The sequence below is a fragment of the Eublepharis macularius genome, chromosome 17 (assembly GCF_028583425.1).
Source record: "Eublepharis macularius isolate TG4126 chromosome 17, MPM_Emac_v1.0, whole genome shotgun sequence".
NCBI classification, from domain to species: domain Eukaryota; kingdom Metazoa; phylum Chordata; class Lepidosauria; order Squamata; family Eublepharidae; genus Eublepharis; species Eublepharis macularius.
In genome coordinates, this window is record NC_072806.1 from 14,287,196 (window position 1) to 14,304,254 (window position 17,059).

The following is a 17,059-nucleotide window of genomic DNA, read 5'->3' on the forward strand; positions in this document are numbered from 1 at the left end:
AGGTAGCAACTCTCCAGGATCTCAGGAGGTGATCTTTCACATCACCTGCTACTGATCCTTATTTCATTTCATGAGTTTCAGCCCCATGCACGAATGTTGGCCGTGCATACGCAAACACACTTATTTTCAAGGAGGTGAGGCTCTGGGGCAGCTACTTTTGCATGCGATGGCACCAAAATCGCTTAGAAAACAGTCCTCCCTCTAAACTAATGACCTGCCGAGTTTGAGAGCACGCAACCATCGAGTTCTGTGTTTATGGACTCCGAGGAATGGGGAAGGCATGTGTCAAGGTGAGTGTTGAGCAGCTGCACACATAACACACACACTATTCTTTTGCATCATCCCCAAACCCGTTGATCCAACGAGTTTCTCCTCAAGCACATGAAAACTCACACAACGATGGACTGCAAAGAAGATGAATGATGAGGGACGAATCCTTGCAGCAGCCCAGGACTCCCTTTTTAAACTCACTGGCTACCAGCCTGCCCTTGCACTGTTTATAAAGTGCAGAGAAAGGAAGGGCTAGACGTTGTTTTTTCCTTCATGGAAGGGGAAGTAGTTATGCAGACGCTGAGGATCGAACCAGGGACCTTCTGTGCATGAAGCAGATGCTTTACCGGGTATAGATGCACCTGGGAATGGAGATCCCTGCTCTCAACTGATCCAGCAACGGATCCCATAGCCCAGGCACATTTGTGCTTGCAGGTGTTGGAACACTGTCCTCTTCTGGGGTAAGCTTCCCAGCCTGAGCTCACTACGCTCTCTTTTTGGTAACTTCTGTGTGAGTGTCAATGGCTTCTCCCTCTTACTTGCTCATCCATTTTATCCCTTTCCCCAGTTCCCACTTGTTCCTTGGCGCCTCCCCCTCCCTGCCCAGCCCCTCCCTGTCACCACCTCCCCAATCACCTCCACTGTAGCCACAGCATCCCACAGTAAAGATGGCGCCAGGCAGCAGCCAATCTAGCCCGCCATTTCCTAGAAGCAAACGGGCTTAATCTAAGTTACCTCGAGGTATTGGAAGGCCATCCCTACAATGAAGTTTGACGTCCAGTTCGACAGGCCAGCCACAGCAAAGGCAGAAGGGCGCGGGCCTTGGCTGAACAATTCCGCCACGATAAACCACGGAATGGGGCCCGGGCCAATCTCAAAAAACGCCACGAAGCCCAAGATGGCAATAATGCTGATGTAGGACATCCAGTTCATTTGATCCTAGCACCAGGAGAAGAAAAGAAGGTAAGTAAGACCTACAGGCAAACATAGTACACTGGTGTCAATTCTCACTTTCTGCAACCTGTTTTGCCAGTTTTCTGTTGCCCCTACTCCAAGGAGATGAGGGCAATCTCTCTGGTTTTCAACATTTAATCTTCAAAGCTAAGCTGAAAGTAAACGACTAGCTCGAAGTCACCCTCGGATCTCGAAAGCTGAGCTGGGATTTGGACCCAAGTCACATGAACCCAAGAAGCTACCTTATACTGAATCAGTATAAAGTCAGTATTGTCTACTCTGGCTGGCAGCAGCTCCCCAACCTTGTTTTTTTAACTAATCCTTGCAACTGGAGCTGCTGTATTCAAAACAGAGGAGTTAGCCGTATTAGTCTGTAGCTGCAAAATAGTAAATAATCCAGTAGCACCTTTAAGACTAACCAACTTTATTGTAGCATAGGCTTTGGAGAACCACAGCTCTCTTCATCAGATGCATCTGACAAAGAGAGCTGTGGTTCTTGAAAGCTTATGCTACAATAAAGTTAGTCTTAAAGATGCTACTGGACTCTTGACTATTTTGAATTCAAAACAGATTCTTATCCATGGCCCCTCCCAACATCACCCAATATCAAAGGTATCAAGAGGTCTTGAAAAACAGATCTGCAGTTATGCATTCCCCACTCACCAGGAGGGCCAAAGCAATTGTCATGAGGACTGCACAGCCCGCCATCCCAGCCAGGCCAACAAGATGGAGCGTCCGTCGTCCAGCCCGTTCCACTACAAACAGCTGTCAGAAAGAAAGAGAGAGAGAGGAACAATGATGAAATGAGTGCCTGTTCATTAAAGGGGGGGAAAGGGTGAATCAAATAACTAAAAGTTGCAGGAGCAAAATGTGCCCCTTCCACAGAGGAGTCTGCCTGCTCTCTCTCTCTGCATGCAAACTTTGGCTTTAACCTTTTAGTCTTCCTATCTGCAGCTAAAATAAAGATGAAGCTTTCGACCCTCCTCCATTCATTCCTTTGCCTCCTCCCCTCCTTCTGTTCTCCCTCCACCTGCCTGTCAAAAACTGTGTTGTAAGATCCTTAGGGACCTTGTTTTTATTTTCTTATTCTGTAAGGTACCCTAGTAGGAACATCCATCATCACTGTCTCAGCTGAAGTGTGTTCTGATATTAAAGTAGCCCTAGGCATAAAATAATCCTTCCCCACAAACATGCATGCTTTCCCAGCTCCCAGGAACATCGGCTACAAAGAGCAAGCTCAGCAGACACGCACCGAAACAACTGTGAAGGCTGTGTTTACGACCCCAGCACCTATGGTAGCATAGACCGGCTGCTTCACCCCAGCTTTTGCAAAGATTCTCGTAGAATAGTAAAAGACCTGAAAAAGAGAAATGTGCAAACCGTTAAGGAGCATCTACCAGCATCCTTGAGCATACAGAAAGTGCTGACCTGAGGCAGAAAGAAACAATGGCCAAAGAACTTTCACAGCTCCCAAACAGGCTTAGACCTATGACGTTTCCACCCTATTCTCCTGTGCCCGATAGTGATCAGACCTAGATACCTTTCAAGGAATTTTAAACTCACAGGGCCTTAATCCAGAGTATCTGTACCATATTTTCATTTCAGACATAACTATCAAAGCTCTCCCATCCAGAGAAACCCGAGACGGGTTTCTGCAAGAGGAATAAAATTATCAGCCACCATTTCAAAGGAATGCCCCAAGTTTATTAGAAGTTGGGACATTCTATGCCAAATCCACAAATGAGTTGCATCATAGTCATGGATTTTGTTGCAAGTTTTTGCTGAGTCACTCTACATGTTGAAATGTGTCTACAGCTGAAACTTTAAAAATCTTCTATCACTGGGGTAAGGGGGCATGGCCACACCGCTCTAAACATTCGTTCAAAGACAGGCACTTTGCATGAAGCATATGCGCTTGCTCTTGAATGAGACGTACTCCACCCCACAATAATCATTAAAGCCTCACTTTGAGGCTCACCCTCTTTTTCAAAAGTGTAGAGTACGGTGTGCCGAAATGAGCAGAAATGAAGCAATAATGGATTACCAAACATGCATACCAAATTTCTAAATGTTAAGGAACGTATGCAAGTAGATCCAGTAATGGGTTTTGATATGTGGATTCACATACGAGAGATCGGTTCACCCAGCATATTTTATTACAATATTTTCATGCGCGCATGATGTTCTGAGCTGCAAAGTTTTCTGAAAAGTGCAACAAGAAGCCTACTTCTGCCTCCTCGAATGAGCAAGTGTGCAAGGGACTGCAGTAGTTTAGTAGGCTAAAATAGGTTTAGTAACTTCAAGAAAAATCATCTTGGAAGATCAGGTCTTCCAGGGTGGAGAGGTAAGATTCATGAATATGCTTCAATGGCTAAATTGACTACCTGTTTACATAACAGACGGTTAAATGAGTTTTGGAAAAAATGGAAGGATCTTTTTGAATATTTAGGTATAATTAATCGATACAGAAGCTCAGAGGGGGAGAGGGAAGGAGAGAGAAGGAGAAATGTTATGTATTGTGGCTAAGGGAAGACAAATATGCAATGTTCTTCTTTTATTAGATCAAAGAAGCTTAAGTGTATTGTCTAACTCCCAAAACTATTATAGACGTATGGCTTACATACTTATGTTTGTATAAGATTGTATAAGTTTCGATTTTAATGTCTAATCTAGAGTCTGTATAACCTTTTTGCTATGCACTTACTTTACTATACTTTTAAGTAAAATTCTTTATTAAAGAAAAAAGAAAAATCATCTTGATAACTCAACCCATTTGTACTTTTAAATTATTTTAAAACTATATGTCAATATTAGGTGTGCTTTACCAGCAGGCCTACGATATCCTTGCTAACTACTAGGAGCTTACAGTGCAAAGAAATCTGGATAGGTGGAGGTTGCAGGTGGTCTGCGACACGCTGGAATTGCAAACTGCTTCCGGCACACACTGGCCTTCGTTTCCTATTTAGTGATTTAGTAATCAAGTTTCAGGCTATAACCAGTAAGACCCTGCCATGGGCCAATCTCTCACTCACTTTCTCTCTCTCTTTCTCTCTTACTCTCAGTTCCCCCTCAGCTCCCTGAAGAAGGGAAGGAACAGGGTTTTTTTCAGCCGGAACGCGGTGGAACGGAGTTCCGGAACCTCTTGAAAATGGTAACATGGCTGGTGGCCCCGCCCCCTGATCTCCAGACAGAGGGGAGTTGAGATTGCCCTCCGTGCTGCCATGTGACCATTTTCTCCGAGGGCAACCCACTAAGTTCCACCACCTCTTTTCCCAGAAAAAAAGCTCTGGGGAGGAATAAAAATAAAGTAAGTACAGGCTATCCCAATGCTATCAGATCTTGGAAGCTAAACAGGTCAGCTCTGGTTAGTACTTGAATAGAAGTCTAAGTTCATTACACAGAGGGTCAAAACACACAAGATGCACGGGTGTGGGTCAGATCCTGCAAGGATCCCTGGGACTACCACTCCCAGGGAAGCTTGTGGGACCAATCAAGTGCTCTTCACGTGTAATTCATCTCATGTGTTTCCACTCAGTCAGTCAATGGCAAACCACCTCTGTTCATCTCTTGCCTTGAAAACTCTACAGAGTTGCCATAAATCAGCTGTGACTTGATGGTACGTTAAATTACATCACTGCATGGTAAAGACGAATAAACTCCTTTGCAAGGTCATACTCACCGCGTTAATCCCCGAGAGCTGCTGAGAGAGTTGAAGGACGATGGCAATGAGGATGGGCTGGCGGTACATGGGCGAGCGGAACAGCTCCGGGATGGTCACTTTCTTCTCCCGCATCATTTGGCGGCTTTCCTCCTTCATCTCCTGGAGATCACTGCTGACATCGGTTGTCCCTCGGAGCTTCTTCAGAACTGGAGGCACAGTAGGAGGGGGGGGGGGTCAATGGGATCCCAATCTCACACCCAGGGCTGCAAGGAGCTTGAGCTCTGAGGTAGACAAGTCCCTCACTATGTTCAGTCTAAAGTCTGGAATGCCCTGAGAAACCCATCCTACAGCTTCTCAGACTATCTTGATCTGAATGGAGAAAACCCATCAGTGGACAGTGACTATTGGCTAGTATCTGCAACATCATTGTCACAGCTTCTCCCAGCCAATTTTCAAAATGTTCACCATGTTAAAAATAAAATAAGGATCAATTTATAAATAGGTAAAGATGGGGCGGGGGTGTCTTCTCTTTCCTGTCATTCATTAAGACAGAGCAAGGCTGTCGCCTGTGCATGTGTGTTATATGCCCTCAAGTCACTTTCGACTTATGGCAACCCTATGAATTAACCTCCACAACATTCTATTGTCAGCCTTGCTCAGGTCTTGCAAACTGAAGGCTGTGATTTCCTTATTGAGTCAATCCTTCTCATGTTGGGTCTTCCTCTTTTTCTGCTGCCTTCATCTTTTCCTGACATTACTGTCTTTTCCAGGGAGTCTTGCCTAGCTCACAAATAATTAAGAAAGATTTGTTTGATAGATTCATCAGGGAATTAAACCTGCATATGAATAAAAGCAATTGTTCTGAATGGGAGGGGCGTATATTTTTAGAGAAGCTCTGCAGGCATCACTCTACACCCATCTTAGAAAATGCATTTCCCAGTTCTCGAACCGAAAAGAATACCTCTTCTAAGACAGACCCAATCACCTGCAGATTTCGTAACCTACTCAAAAATCATCTTAACATTTTAGAGCTTCTGCCTGATTAATTGGAGGACAAGGTTTTTAATGAGTTAGACAGTTCAAAGGGTAATCCATCCTTCTGATATCTAGGTCAATAATCCAAAACTCTCCAGAGAACTGAAGCTCCCACTTCCTCTGCTCTGCAAGCTCAAGCCACCTCCAGTTTCTGAGGTTTCATTAGAGGCACTCTTTTCAATCTTCCTCTTTTCAATCCTACCTCTTTTCAATCTTCAAATGCAAACCATTTTCTGACAGCAAAAGCAGAGGGGTGATGTTCATTGATTCCCCTTCTCGTTACAGATTACCAATTTGTCCTCGAAGCTGTTACAGAGAGATCCCACTTGGAACAGAATTTTAGGGAGTTCAGTGGGCTGCAGCAGGAGTTGGGTGCGGGTGGAGGCGGTGGGAGATTCTATTCTGCTAAAGTAAGTGCTTTCTGACAGCAAAAAATGGCATTTTTATCCAATCCATAGGAATCTACTTCTTTAAATGTGAGATTCCTGCAGTCGAGATTGTAAGCTCCTTAGAGCAGGGAACTATCTTTTTGAAAAGTTTTTGTTTCTCTGTCCATGGATGGCACTGCAGAAACCACCTTCCTACACCAATACTTAAGAAGAGCCTTGTTGTATCAGGGTCTAGCAAAACCTCATGAGATGATGGCCATAAGCAGAGCTGAAAGAAACAGCCCTTCTCTGGTGTTTCCAAGGTACAGTTCCTCTGAACATGGATGTTCCATTTAGCTGCCATGACTAAGAGCCATCGATAACCCTCCTCCTCCATGGTAAATGAATATGAATCTATGAAGCTTCCTTAGACCAAATTGGGCCATCTAGCCAAATACCAGCATTGGCTTTCCATGGTCTTCAGATGGAGATCTTGCCCAGCCCTGGTACCCAAGACTCTTTGTGATGGAGATACTGGAGACAAACTGGTACCTTCCACATGCAATGAAGATGCTCCATCACTGAGCCACAGATACCTTGAAGCAATTGCCCCAGGCACACAGAATATACAGTGACCCAAACTTCAGCGCTTGCAACCCATGGTCCACATGAACCCATGAAGCTGCCTTCTGTTGAGACATACTCTTGGTCTATCAAGGTCATCATTGTCTACTCAGACTGGCCAGGAGTTTCCAGAGTCTCAGGCAGAGGTATCCCATCACCTGGTACCTGATCACCTTAACGAGAGATGCAGAAATTGAACCTTCTGCATGGCAAACAGATGCTCTACCACCGAGCCACAAGTTACTACAAGCCCACTCACCACTCTTAGCTTTATTCTCCTCATTACGATTGATGAGGAGGAAGCGAGGACTCTCGGGGGCAAAGGGCAGCAGGAGACATTGCGCCAAGGCGGGGACAAAGATGAAGCCTAGCAACAGTGGCCATAGCGACTCGCTCCCCATGATCAGATCCATGCCGAAGATCTGTGGAGAAAGCACAGCAAACAGGTTCACAGAAGTGTATCAAAACATCAGTGATGGGGAATAACCTTTACAGTTCCCAGCAGGGGAGCCGATGAGAACCACTCACCTGTGCTATAAGGATGCCCACAACGATGCCAAGCTGATGAAGGGTCCCCAGAGCCCCTCGAAGGGCTGTGGGCGACACCTCGCCCACATACATGGGCACGAATCCTGTGGTGAGGCCAGAATACACCCCGATGATGAAGCGGCCAAGGATCAACATTTCAAAAGAGCTGGCCATCTTGGAAAAACCCATAAGCACGGTGGCAAGGAAGGCGAGGCTGTTGGACATCAACATAGAGTTCCGCCTGGGAGAGGAAAAGGGCCAGAACTTAAGTCAGGCACTTGCTGTGTGAGACAGCACTCAAGGAGGGGAGCCATTTGTTAAAGGAGACTGATGAGGCTTGAATCAGTTGTTGAACTACAGACATGTTCTTTTCGGTGCAGAATCACTGGGCACGCTTTTAAGATAATGGACAAGATAATCTAGACAGCAGCTTGCTCCGAGGCTTAGAGTGGGCAGCAGGCCAAGGAGAGTAGAATGGCAGTTCCAGCTGGTCATGGCCTTCCACAATAAAGCGCATCCAGCCAGAGAAGAAGAAGAATTTTAATCTTTCAGCTGCTGGTCATTACGCAGCAACACATTTTGCTTCACAGCTTCTGTGCAGAAGCAAAAAGCCTGTGGAGTTTCTGCAACAATATTTGTTTGTTCTGACCATGCGATGCCCCATGTGACACTCTTCCTTACTGTAAGCTTCTTGGGGCAGGGCTTGCCTTCTTGCATTTTGTCAAGTGCCATGCACGTTGATATTACATTGTTATTTATTAACTACTCCAATTACTCACAATGGGTATAATTAATACAATCAGTATCATCAAACTGGTTTAATTAATTGATTATTATGTTATCACGGTCCAACACATCCAACTCGGATTTTATCCAAGCATCTAGGAGTCAGTGAGGTGCCGTCTTAGTATGTGGCATGTTCCAAGCAGTGCGGCTGTTTGCAACTGTCCTTTTGTTACGCTGTCCATGCCAATATTGCCTAGATGTTTTGGTAGTCCTTTTAGAATTTAGAATCTCTATTAGAATAACCTTTGTATGTTTCTTTTAATATTATTTTTGTGGCTGTTATATAAGGGTTCACAGTGATTCTTAACTTTCCCCAGACTTTTAACAATTACAGGGTTCTTTCAGGGTCAGTTTATGGCTGTTTCCACACGTCTTACCTGCCTGCGGAACACTGTGTGAAAGACAGCGGCCTCTCGCGCGAAATCGTGCCAGGAAGATGCTGTTATCCGGGAGTTTTGCGTGATTTTGTGCAAAACTCCCAAATAACAGCGTCTTCCTGGAACGATTTCGCACGCGAAGACGCTGTCTTCTGGGTCTTTCACGCGATGTTTCACAGGCAGGTAAGACGTGTGGAAACCGCCTATTTCTCTGTCTAATAGATATTAAGGGTTGGATCCAACCAGCGTTTCTGCTAGTGAAAACGGGAAGTGGCATCCTCTTTGACTACCCAAAATGACTTTGGTAAGAATCATGGGATCTGCATACTAGGGCTGTAATATGGAGTGGACCAGAGGAGACTGAGTGAAAAGGGGGGCTGCATCCAACTCTAAATCTTCCAAATGTTTCATGTGAATATGTGCCTTGCTGGTTTCAGGGAGGAGGAGGAAATGCAGAAACAAAAGCCTGACCCAGGCGTAGAAAGACCTAAGTTAAGTACTGATGGGACTGCTTATAAAATGGCAATTGGTAGTACGGGCTGGAAAAAATTGGGCTTTGGGGAAGGGAGACTGTTTTACATTGTTGAAAAGAAAATATTGCATTGATTCCATGTTATAACAATGAAATACAGTGAGCTAAACAAAAAAAGAGGGGGTTATGCACTCACCGTCCAAAGCGGTTAACAAACAGCCCAACAGAGAAAGATCCAACCATCCCTCCAATGGAGAATATGGACACAGAGAGGGACCACAGAGTGGTGAGGGTGCTGCGGCTGATATACTCCCCATAGCGGTCATACCACGTCAGATTGTAAAAGCGTTCAATCACCTGCAAAGGAAAGGCCAGGAGGTCATTAAGACTGAGTACAGTACCCATGCTTGGCTCTTAAGAATGAAAGGAATTTGTTCAGGGTTTGGGGGTGGGCAAGATGTTAGGGGGCCTCAGCCAGTCTCTCAGCAGTGTTTCTCCCTGAGCTGAGACACTGGCAAAGAGCTCTTTAACCCTTTACCCTCTCTCAACGGAGTGGCAAGAGAAACTTGGGTGGCTAATGATACCCTGGCAATTGAGAGCAGACAATTCTCTGCTGATCTCTCTGTTGCTGTTTCACAGAGGGGGAAACGGGCAGAGGATGAAAGTTGCCTTTGCCAGAGCCTCCACCCAGACCAATCAGTCAGGAGGCACCACCAGCATCGCCAAATCTGGCTCCATTCAAAATAATGGTCAACTATTAGAAGCGAGTCTCTAACCGGAGCCCTTTTCTTCCCACCCAACCACAGACATTCCTTTCTGGTTTCATCACCATCCCTGGCTTCTGGCAATGTGCCTTGGGCCTGCCCATATGTGGACTTTAACCTACTTGGGGCTCTGTTTGCCTCAGCTGCCAAACTAGACAGACTGGATGGGTAAGAGAACACATCTCTCTGAGCCACAGGGAGATACTTTCTCCACTAGGTGGTGGCGAGAGTCAAGTTGGCACCAGCGCCAGGACTCCTGGCCAACCAATTTCACCGTGACCTGTCAGGAAATCTGAACTGGCTGGTTCCAATCCTCCCCTTTACCGGCTGTTCATGAAACCCTGAAGGGTGACGTCGTGGAGGCTGAGTTGTTTGCTGAGTCATAATGGCAAGGGAGGAATGGAAGAGGGAGGGAAAGCACGCGGGAAAGACGTAGCCAGCACTTTTCCTCAGTCACTTCACCCAAATTCCTAATTTGCTGCCTTTCCCCAAAAAGAAGAAATTGCCTTTCTTACAGGCCAGCCTTTCCAGTTCTTGGGCCCTGCGTCGTCATCACTTTGAATGGGCATTTTTGTTTGAGAATTTTATTTTTAATGAAATGAAATAGTTATTCATGGAAAGCAGCTCACTTTGGGTGCTGAGGAGAAGCAAACGGGTGTGTTTACTTCTCCCTTGCTAAAGGAGACTGTAAGTTGTACTGGTCTATTTAGACTAGAGGGGCTTTCCGGCAAAGAGACCACGATCTTAAAACAGTGCATTTACATTGTTCTGTTGTTTCAAAAGCAATCCTGCTGGTCGTTCAAACAAAAATAATTCACATTTTTGTTGTAACCTGCTTTCGCTTCGGTCCATTGAATCAGGAGTACAACAAAAGGAAAATTACCTGCTGGCATACCCACACACATACACACACCCTTTCAACTAAATGAACTGTGTTTGTCATCTAATGGAAGGGGGAAAGCTCTCTCCCAGAGCTTATTTGAAAAAATGTAACAATTTTATTTAACAAACAAACAAAAAGCTCTCATCCAGAGTAGGGGTGTGCAAGCCAAAAATTTTCGGCTATAGCCGAAAGTAGAAAGCCGAAAGAAGATTCTCTATCGTTAAAGCCGAAAGCCGAAACAAGAATCTCTTTCGGCTTTCGACTTTCGGGATTCTTTCGGCATTATTTCGGCATTCTTTCGGCTTTTTTCTATGGGAAAATGCCTCCGTCTTCCAGGACGCCTGGAGGAGGCATTTTCCCACCGAATAAGCCCAAAATTGGTGGGGACCTTCCTCTAACCCTTCTCTAACAACCACCCAAGTTTCAGACAGATTGGACTTTGGGGGGCCATGTTATGGCCCCCCAAAGCAGGTCCCCCCATCCTCCCATAAGAAAGCGAAGGAGCAGCATATTGTTAGCATGCTGCTGCTCATCTTTCTTCATTATTTCCTATGGGGAAAAAATGAAGAGGCAGGCTTCCTTTGCCAGGGGTGGCATTTTGCATGCAAAATGCCCCCTTACCCTCAGGGGCCCTTCTCCCACCCCTCCTCCCACCCCCCACCAAGGCTCAGCCTGCTCCCACTTGGGGGGGCCATTTCATGGCCTCCCCAAGTAGGTGCTCTAATCTCTACCACTGACAGCTGGGGGAGGCTTGTGTTGCCAGGGGTGGCATTTTGCATGCAAAATGCCCCCCAACCCTCTGGGGCCCTTCTCCCACCCCTCCTCCCACCCCCCACCCAGGCTCAGCCTGCTCCCACTTGGGGGGGGCATTTCATGGCCTCCCCAAGTAGGTGCTCTGCTCTCATCTCTACCACTGACAGCTGGGGAAGGCTTGTCTTGCCAGGGGTGGCATTTTGCATGCAAAATGCCCCCCAGCCCTCTGGGGCCCTTCTCCCACCCTTCCTCCCACCCCCCACCAAGGCTCAGACTGCTCCCACTTGGGGGGGCCATTTCATGGCCTCCCCAAGTAGGTCCTCTCAGCCCCTAAAGTCCACCCCTTACAGCCCCACACAAACCCAATTCCCCCCCAGCTGCCACACACAGACCCAAATCCCCACATTAGCCCCTCACAGACCCAAATCCACCCCCACCTGCCCCACACCCATAACCCCAGGAACAGGCTGGCAAAGGCCAGCCCTCTCCCTTTGTTCCCTATGCTGGGAACTTCTAAACTCTCTTTCCCTGGGCAATTCTGCACAGCCCAGGGGTGCCACAATGGTGGGCACACTTCTGAGTGCCAGCTGGTCCCTGTGAAAGAGCACCTGAACCACAGACACCCTCCCTCAAATTCCCCCACCACCTACAGAGATGGCTGGCCAGCCAGCCCCATTGTTCCCTATGATGGGAACCAACTGCACAACAAAGAATAAAACAAGCACAACACAAAATAAAGTTTTAAAAAAATTATTTTCTCCCTTCCAAAGTACAAGTAGGCAAAGCATTATGACACATTACACCAGCAGTCCCCCACACAGAAAAATTAAAACAAAACTCACTTAACATCAGAGAATCACAAAGCACGATTCCTGTCAAAAACACTTTATTTCTTGAACAGCTTTAGGTTACACAGCAGGGGGGAACACCAAAGGGCATGGCAGCAGTATCTTACACAAAAATAACACAACTCACTTAACATCAGAGAATCACAAAAGCACAATTCCTGTCAAAAACACTTTATTTCTTGAACAGCTTTAGGCTACACAGCAGGGGGGGGGACACCAAAGGGCATGGAAGCAGTATCTTACACAAAAATAACACAACTCACTTCACATTAAAGAATCACCCCAAAAATTGCTGTCAAAAGCACTTTATTTCTGTAACTGCTTTAGGTTACACAGTAGGAAGGCACCACAGAGAAGGAAAGCAGTGTACTACACAAAAATAACACAACTCACTTCACATCAGAGAATCACACAAACACAATTGCTGTCAAAAACGGTGAAGTGGGTTGTATTATTTTTTGTAGTACATTGCTATCATGTCCTGTTGTGCCCTCCTACTGTGTAACCTAAAGCTGTTCAAGAAATAAAGTGTTTTTGCCAGGAATTGTGTTTTTGTGATTCTCTGATGTTAAGTGAGTTGTGTTATTTTTGTGTAAGATAGTGCTGCCATGCCCTTTGGTGTTCCCCCCTGCTGTGTAACCTAAAGCTGTTCAAGAAATAAAGTGTTTTTGACAGGAATTGTGCTTTGTGATTCTCTGATGTTAAGTGAGTTTTGTTTTAATTTTTCTGTGTGGGGGACTGCTGGTGTAATGTGTCATAATGCTTTGCCTACTTGTACTTTGGAAGGGAGAAAAAAAAATTTAAAACTTTATTTTGTGTTGTTCTTGTTTTATTCTTTGTTGTGCAGTTGGTTCCCATCATAGGGAACAATGGGGCTGGCTGGCCAGCCATCTCTGTAGGTGGTGGGGGAATTTGAGGGAGGGTGTCTGTGGTTCAGGTGCTCTTTCACAGGGACCAGCTGGCACTCAGAAGTGTGCCCACCATTGTGGCACCCCTGGGCTGTGCAGAATTGCCCAGGGAAAGAGAGTTTAGTAGTTCCCAGCATAGGGAACAAAGGGAGAGGGCTGGCCTTTGCCAGCCTGTTCCTGGGGTTATGGGTGTGGGGCAGGTGGGGGTGGATTTGGGTCTGTGAGGGGCTAATGTGGGGATTTGGGTCTGTGTGTGGCAGCTGGGGGGAATTGGGTTTGTGTGGGGCTGTAAGGGGTGGACTTTAGGGGCTGAGAGGACCTACTTGGGGAGGCCATGAAATGCCCCCCCCCAAGTGGGAGCAGTCTGAGCCTTGGTGGGGGGTGGGAGGAAGGGTGGGAGAAGGGCCCCAGAGGGCTGGGGGGCATTTTGCATGCAAAATGCCACCCCTGGCAAGACAAGCCTCCCCAGCTGTCAGTGGTAGAGATGAGAGCAGAGCACCTACTTGGGGAGGCCATGAAATGCCCCCCCCCAAGTGGGAGCAGGCTGAGCCTTGGTGGGGGGTGGGAGGAGGGGTGGGAGAAGGGCCCCAGAGGGTTGGGGGGCATTTTGCATGCAAAATGCCACCCCTGGCAACACAAGCCTCCCCCAGCTGTCAGTGGTAGAGATTAGAGCACCTACTTGGGGAGGCCATGAAATGGCCCCCCCAAGTGGGAGCAGGCTGAGCCTTGGTGGGGGGTGGGAGGAGGGGTGGGAGAAGGGCCCCTGAGGGTAAGGGGGCATTTTGCATGCAAAATGCCACCCCTGGCAAAGGAAGCCTGCCTCTTCATTTTTTCCCCATAGGAAATAATGAAGAAAGATGAGCAGCAGCATGCTAACAATATGCTGCTCCTTCGCTTTCTTATGGGAGGATGGGGGGACCTGCTTTGGGGGGCCATAACATGGCCCCCCAAAGTCCAATCTGTCTGAAACTTGGGTGGTTGTTAGAGAAGGGTTAGAGGAAGGTCCCCACCAATTTTGGGCTTATTCGGTGGGAAAATGCCTCCCCCAGACGTCCGGGAAGACGGAGGCATTTTCCCATTGAAAAGCCGAAAGAAAGCCGAAAGAATCCCGAAACGTTTCGGCTTTTTTCTTTCGGCTCCCCGAAACGTTTCGGCATTCCCCGAAACGTTTCGGCATTCCCCTAAAGAAGCCGAAACACTTTTGTTTCGGCATTCTTTCGGCATTCTGAATGCCGAAACGCACATCCCTAATCCAGAGCTGACAGAGAGTTCCTCTAGTTAACTTATAAACAGCCAGGCAGGAGAACCACACACAAACCCGGATGTCTCATCTAACTTCCCCCAACCAACCTCATGGGTGTGTTGTTAGGATAAAAATGAGCATGGGGTTGGAATGACATATGCTTTCAGACCTTTGAAAGAGTAACCAATAACACAGTGTTTTTTTCATTGGTTGTATTTGTGAGTTTTAATTGACACTGCTTTGCTGATCATCTTACGTGGTCATCAACTGAATGAGGCTTTCTGCTACCGCACAAAGAAAGTGGGTTGGTAAAGTTAATGGAGGAAGGATTTTGGTTTAAAAAGTGGAGAAAGCTTCCTAATTATGAGTGAAGACAGACAATCCATTTGGCAAGTTGTAACTTCCCACCAGTGTACATATTAAACCTGGGAAGGGGTAATTTTGTCTCCTAGTGGCAAATGTGACTGTTGGTGAGAACTCTTCGTTCCAGGGAGTCCAAATCTGCCTGCAATGTGAGAAGCCAGGAGAGGCCTGGGTGCCAAAGAGGGTCAAATCCAAAACACAAATGTTTTCCGACTCATAAAGCTTATTTAAGATGTTACAGTGAAAGAGAGGAGATTATGGCATCCTCTTAATTGGCAGGGAAGAAAAATCTCTCCTAGGCTCAAATTAATATCTTAAGTACCAAACACACGGATTAGGGTGTTTAAAGGAGGTACCAGGAGGAAGGGATTCTTTAAGGGTATTTCTTGATGCCCCAACTGTTTATCCTGTTTTGGATTTCTGTTCAAACCACTCTTCCTGAGCTCTGGCATCTAGCCACATAAAAAGTACAATTAAGATTATACTGGTCATTGGATGCGGGGTTGCTGAAATGAATTACAAAGTCCATTGATCTAGGACTCTACTATTTGGAAATAAAATAGGGGAAAGCAATTATTTTGGCATGGTTAGGCAACTTGCAATTCAGGTCAGGGCCTTAAAGGAACTCCAGACGTGCTTAAATTTGGCTCAAGAAGTAGTTCATGGGGGCGCAGGTATTAATCCAAATCGGGCTTGCATTTATGCAACAGCTTTCCCAGAGATCTTTCAAACAAAAAGTTCAGCACAGAGCAAATTTTAATTCTCTTGGGAACCTGCTGAACAAATCCCATCAGAGCTATCAGTAAGTTGGGTAACCGGATGTGTTATTTCAACTGGGGGGTGGTATTTCCTTGGTTTTTAAAAAGCTGTCACAGACCAACCTTGCATAAAAGAGCAGACAAGATTCTAGCAAATCCTATCAGGTCAATGGGTAGATTCAAGGTTTTTTGACACAGTGGCATCTACGCCTCAGTGCTCAAGATTGCATTGCAAGCAGGAAATTCACTCTGCTCTTCTGCTTATATGTATAAACAAACCCCTCCTTTCCCAGCAGCAACCAACTAACTTTCTACAGAATTCAGCCCGCTGATGGTTCTCCAAACCAGAACAGAAACATGAACATTTCCCCTCAGACAGGAAGTTAGGTCTTCATGGTACACATCAAGAGGTTGACATAAAAATAGGTTTCGTGAGAAAAGGAGAAAAATAGTCACACAACATGTGTCTAGTTGCGGGGGAAACATGGCGAGGCAGGCACACACCAGGGGCAGGTCTTCCTCCTTCAGCAGGTGCAAAGGAGAACGGGCCCCATCTTTAGCTAAGCCAGGGCAACAGCTTGCCTGCAATTGCAAAGGGGTGCATATAGCCATAAACCAATTATTGCCCCATTCGGAATGAACAGACACGGGACTCAAAACCTGAACTGTGCCCTGAGGGAAGGGACAGCAAGAAGGCACTACTGCCTCTGTGGAATCTTACAAGATGTATCTTCCCGGGGACATCTGGTGACGACACTGGCCCCGAGGTCAAAGTTTGTGCAGCTTGGTAACTTTGCTTTGTGTGGATGTTGGTGCACAACATAGATGCCACTGACCAGGTGCCCTCCTTACCTCCTGAGGGGCATTGATGACGCCAGTGTTGTAACCGAACTGCAAGGATCCCAGAACCGCTCCTCCTACTGCCAGCATCAACCGCGCTGTCATCTGCTGCAAGGAGAGGAAAGAGAAGATAAAGCGGAGTTTAATTGACTGCGAAAACTTTGCAGCTCTGATAACAGGACACAAAGGCATAAATGCACACAGTGGCAGGCTGCAACTTGGTAAGCCTGTCATTGGCACCTGATCTCTGGGTAAATTCAGACAAACTCTGAACCAATCATTACCTTACCATAGCACACCTCTCATCTGAAGAAGTGAACTGTGGCTCAAGAAAGCTCCTACCCTACCACAAATTTTGTTAGTCTTATAGGTGCTACTAGACTTTTGCTCTTTTCTGCTGCTACAGACAAACACGGCTACCCATCTTGATCTCTCTCAGCACCTGTGAAACATCTTGTTAGTCTGACAGAATACCATTTTTATTACACTTAAACAAACACACGAAAAAAGGACAGCTAAACTGATATAATAGTTGCTTGTTGGGCTAAAATCCAAGGATGGGTAAAACCAACAAATTCAGCCTCAACATGCTCAAAGGGCCCATGTGGGATTATCTATTTGTGG

General features: G+C 46.4%; 1 protein-coding gene across 2 annotated transcripts in view; it reads right to left on the minus strand.

Moving 5' to 3' along the window:
• Positions 1–17,059, minus strand: part of SLC2A1 (solute carrier family 2 member 1) — a 46,869-nt gene that overhangs the window by 2,204 nt on the left and 27,606 nt on the right. The window contains exons 2-9 of one of the 2 annotated variants that reach the window (XM_055001228.1): positions 16,448–16,540; positions 9,272–9,432; positions 7,441–7,681; positions 7,172–7,334; positions 4,904–5,091; positions 2,477–2,581; positions 1,888–1,989; positions 1,006–1,209 (exon numbers count right to left, since the gene is read on the minus strand). In XM_055001228.1, the coding sequence (XP_054857203.1) occupies positions 1,006–1,209; positions 1,888–1,989; positions 2,477–2,581; positions 4,904–5,091; positions 7,172–7,334; positions 7,441–7,681; positions 9,272–9,432; positions 16,448–16,540 (1,257 nt within the window). Of the gene's footprint in view, positions 1–1,005; positions 1,210–1,887; positions 1,990–2,476; positions 2,582–4,903; positions 5,092–7,171; positions 7,335–7,440; positions 7,682–9,271; positions 9,433–16,447; positions 16,544–17,059 lie in introns of both variants that reach the window. The other variant, XM_055001227.1, reaches the window with a different exon arrangement.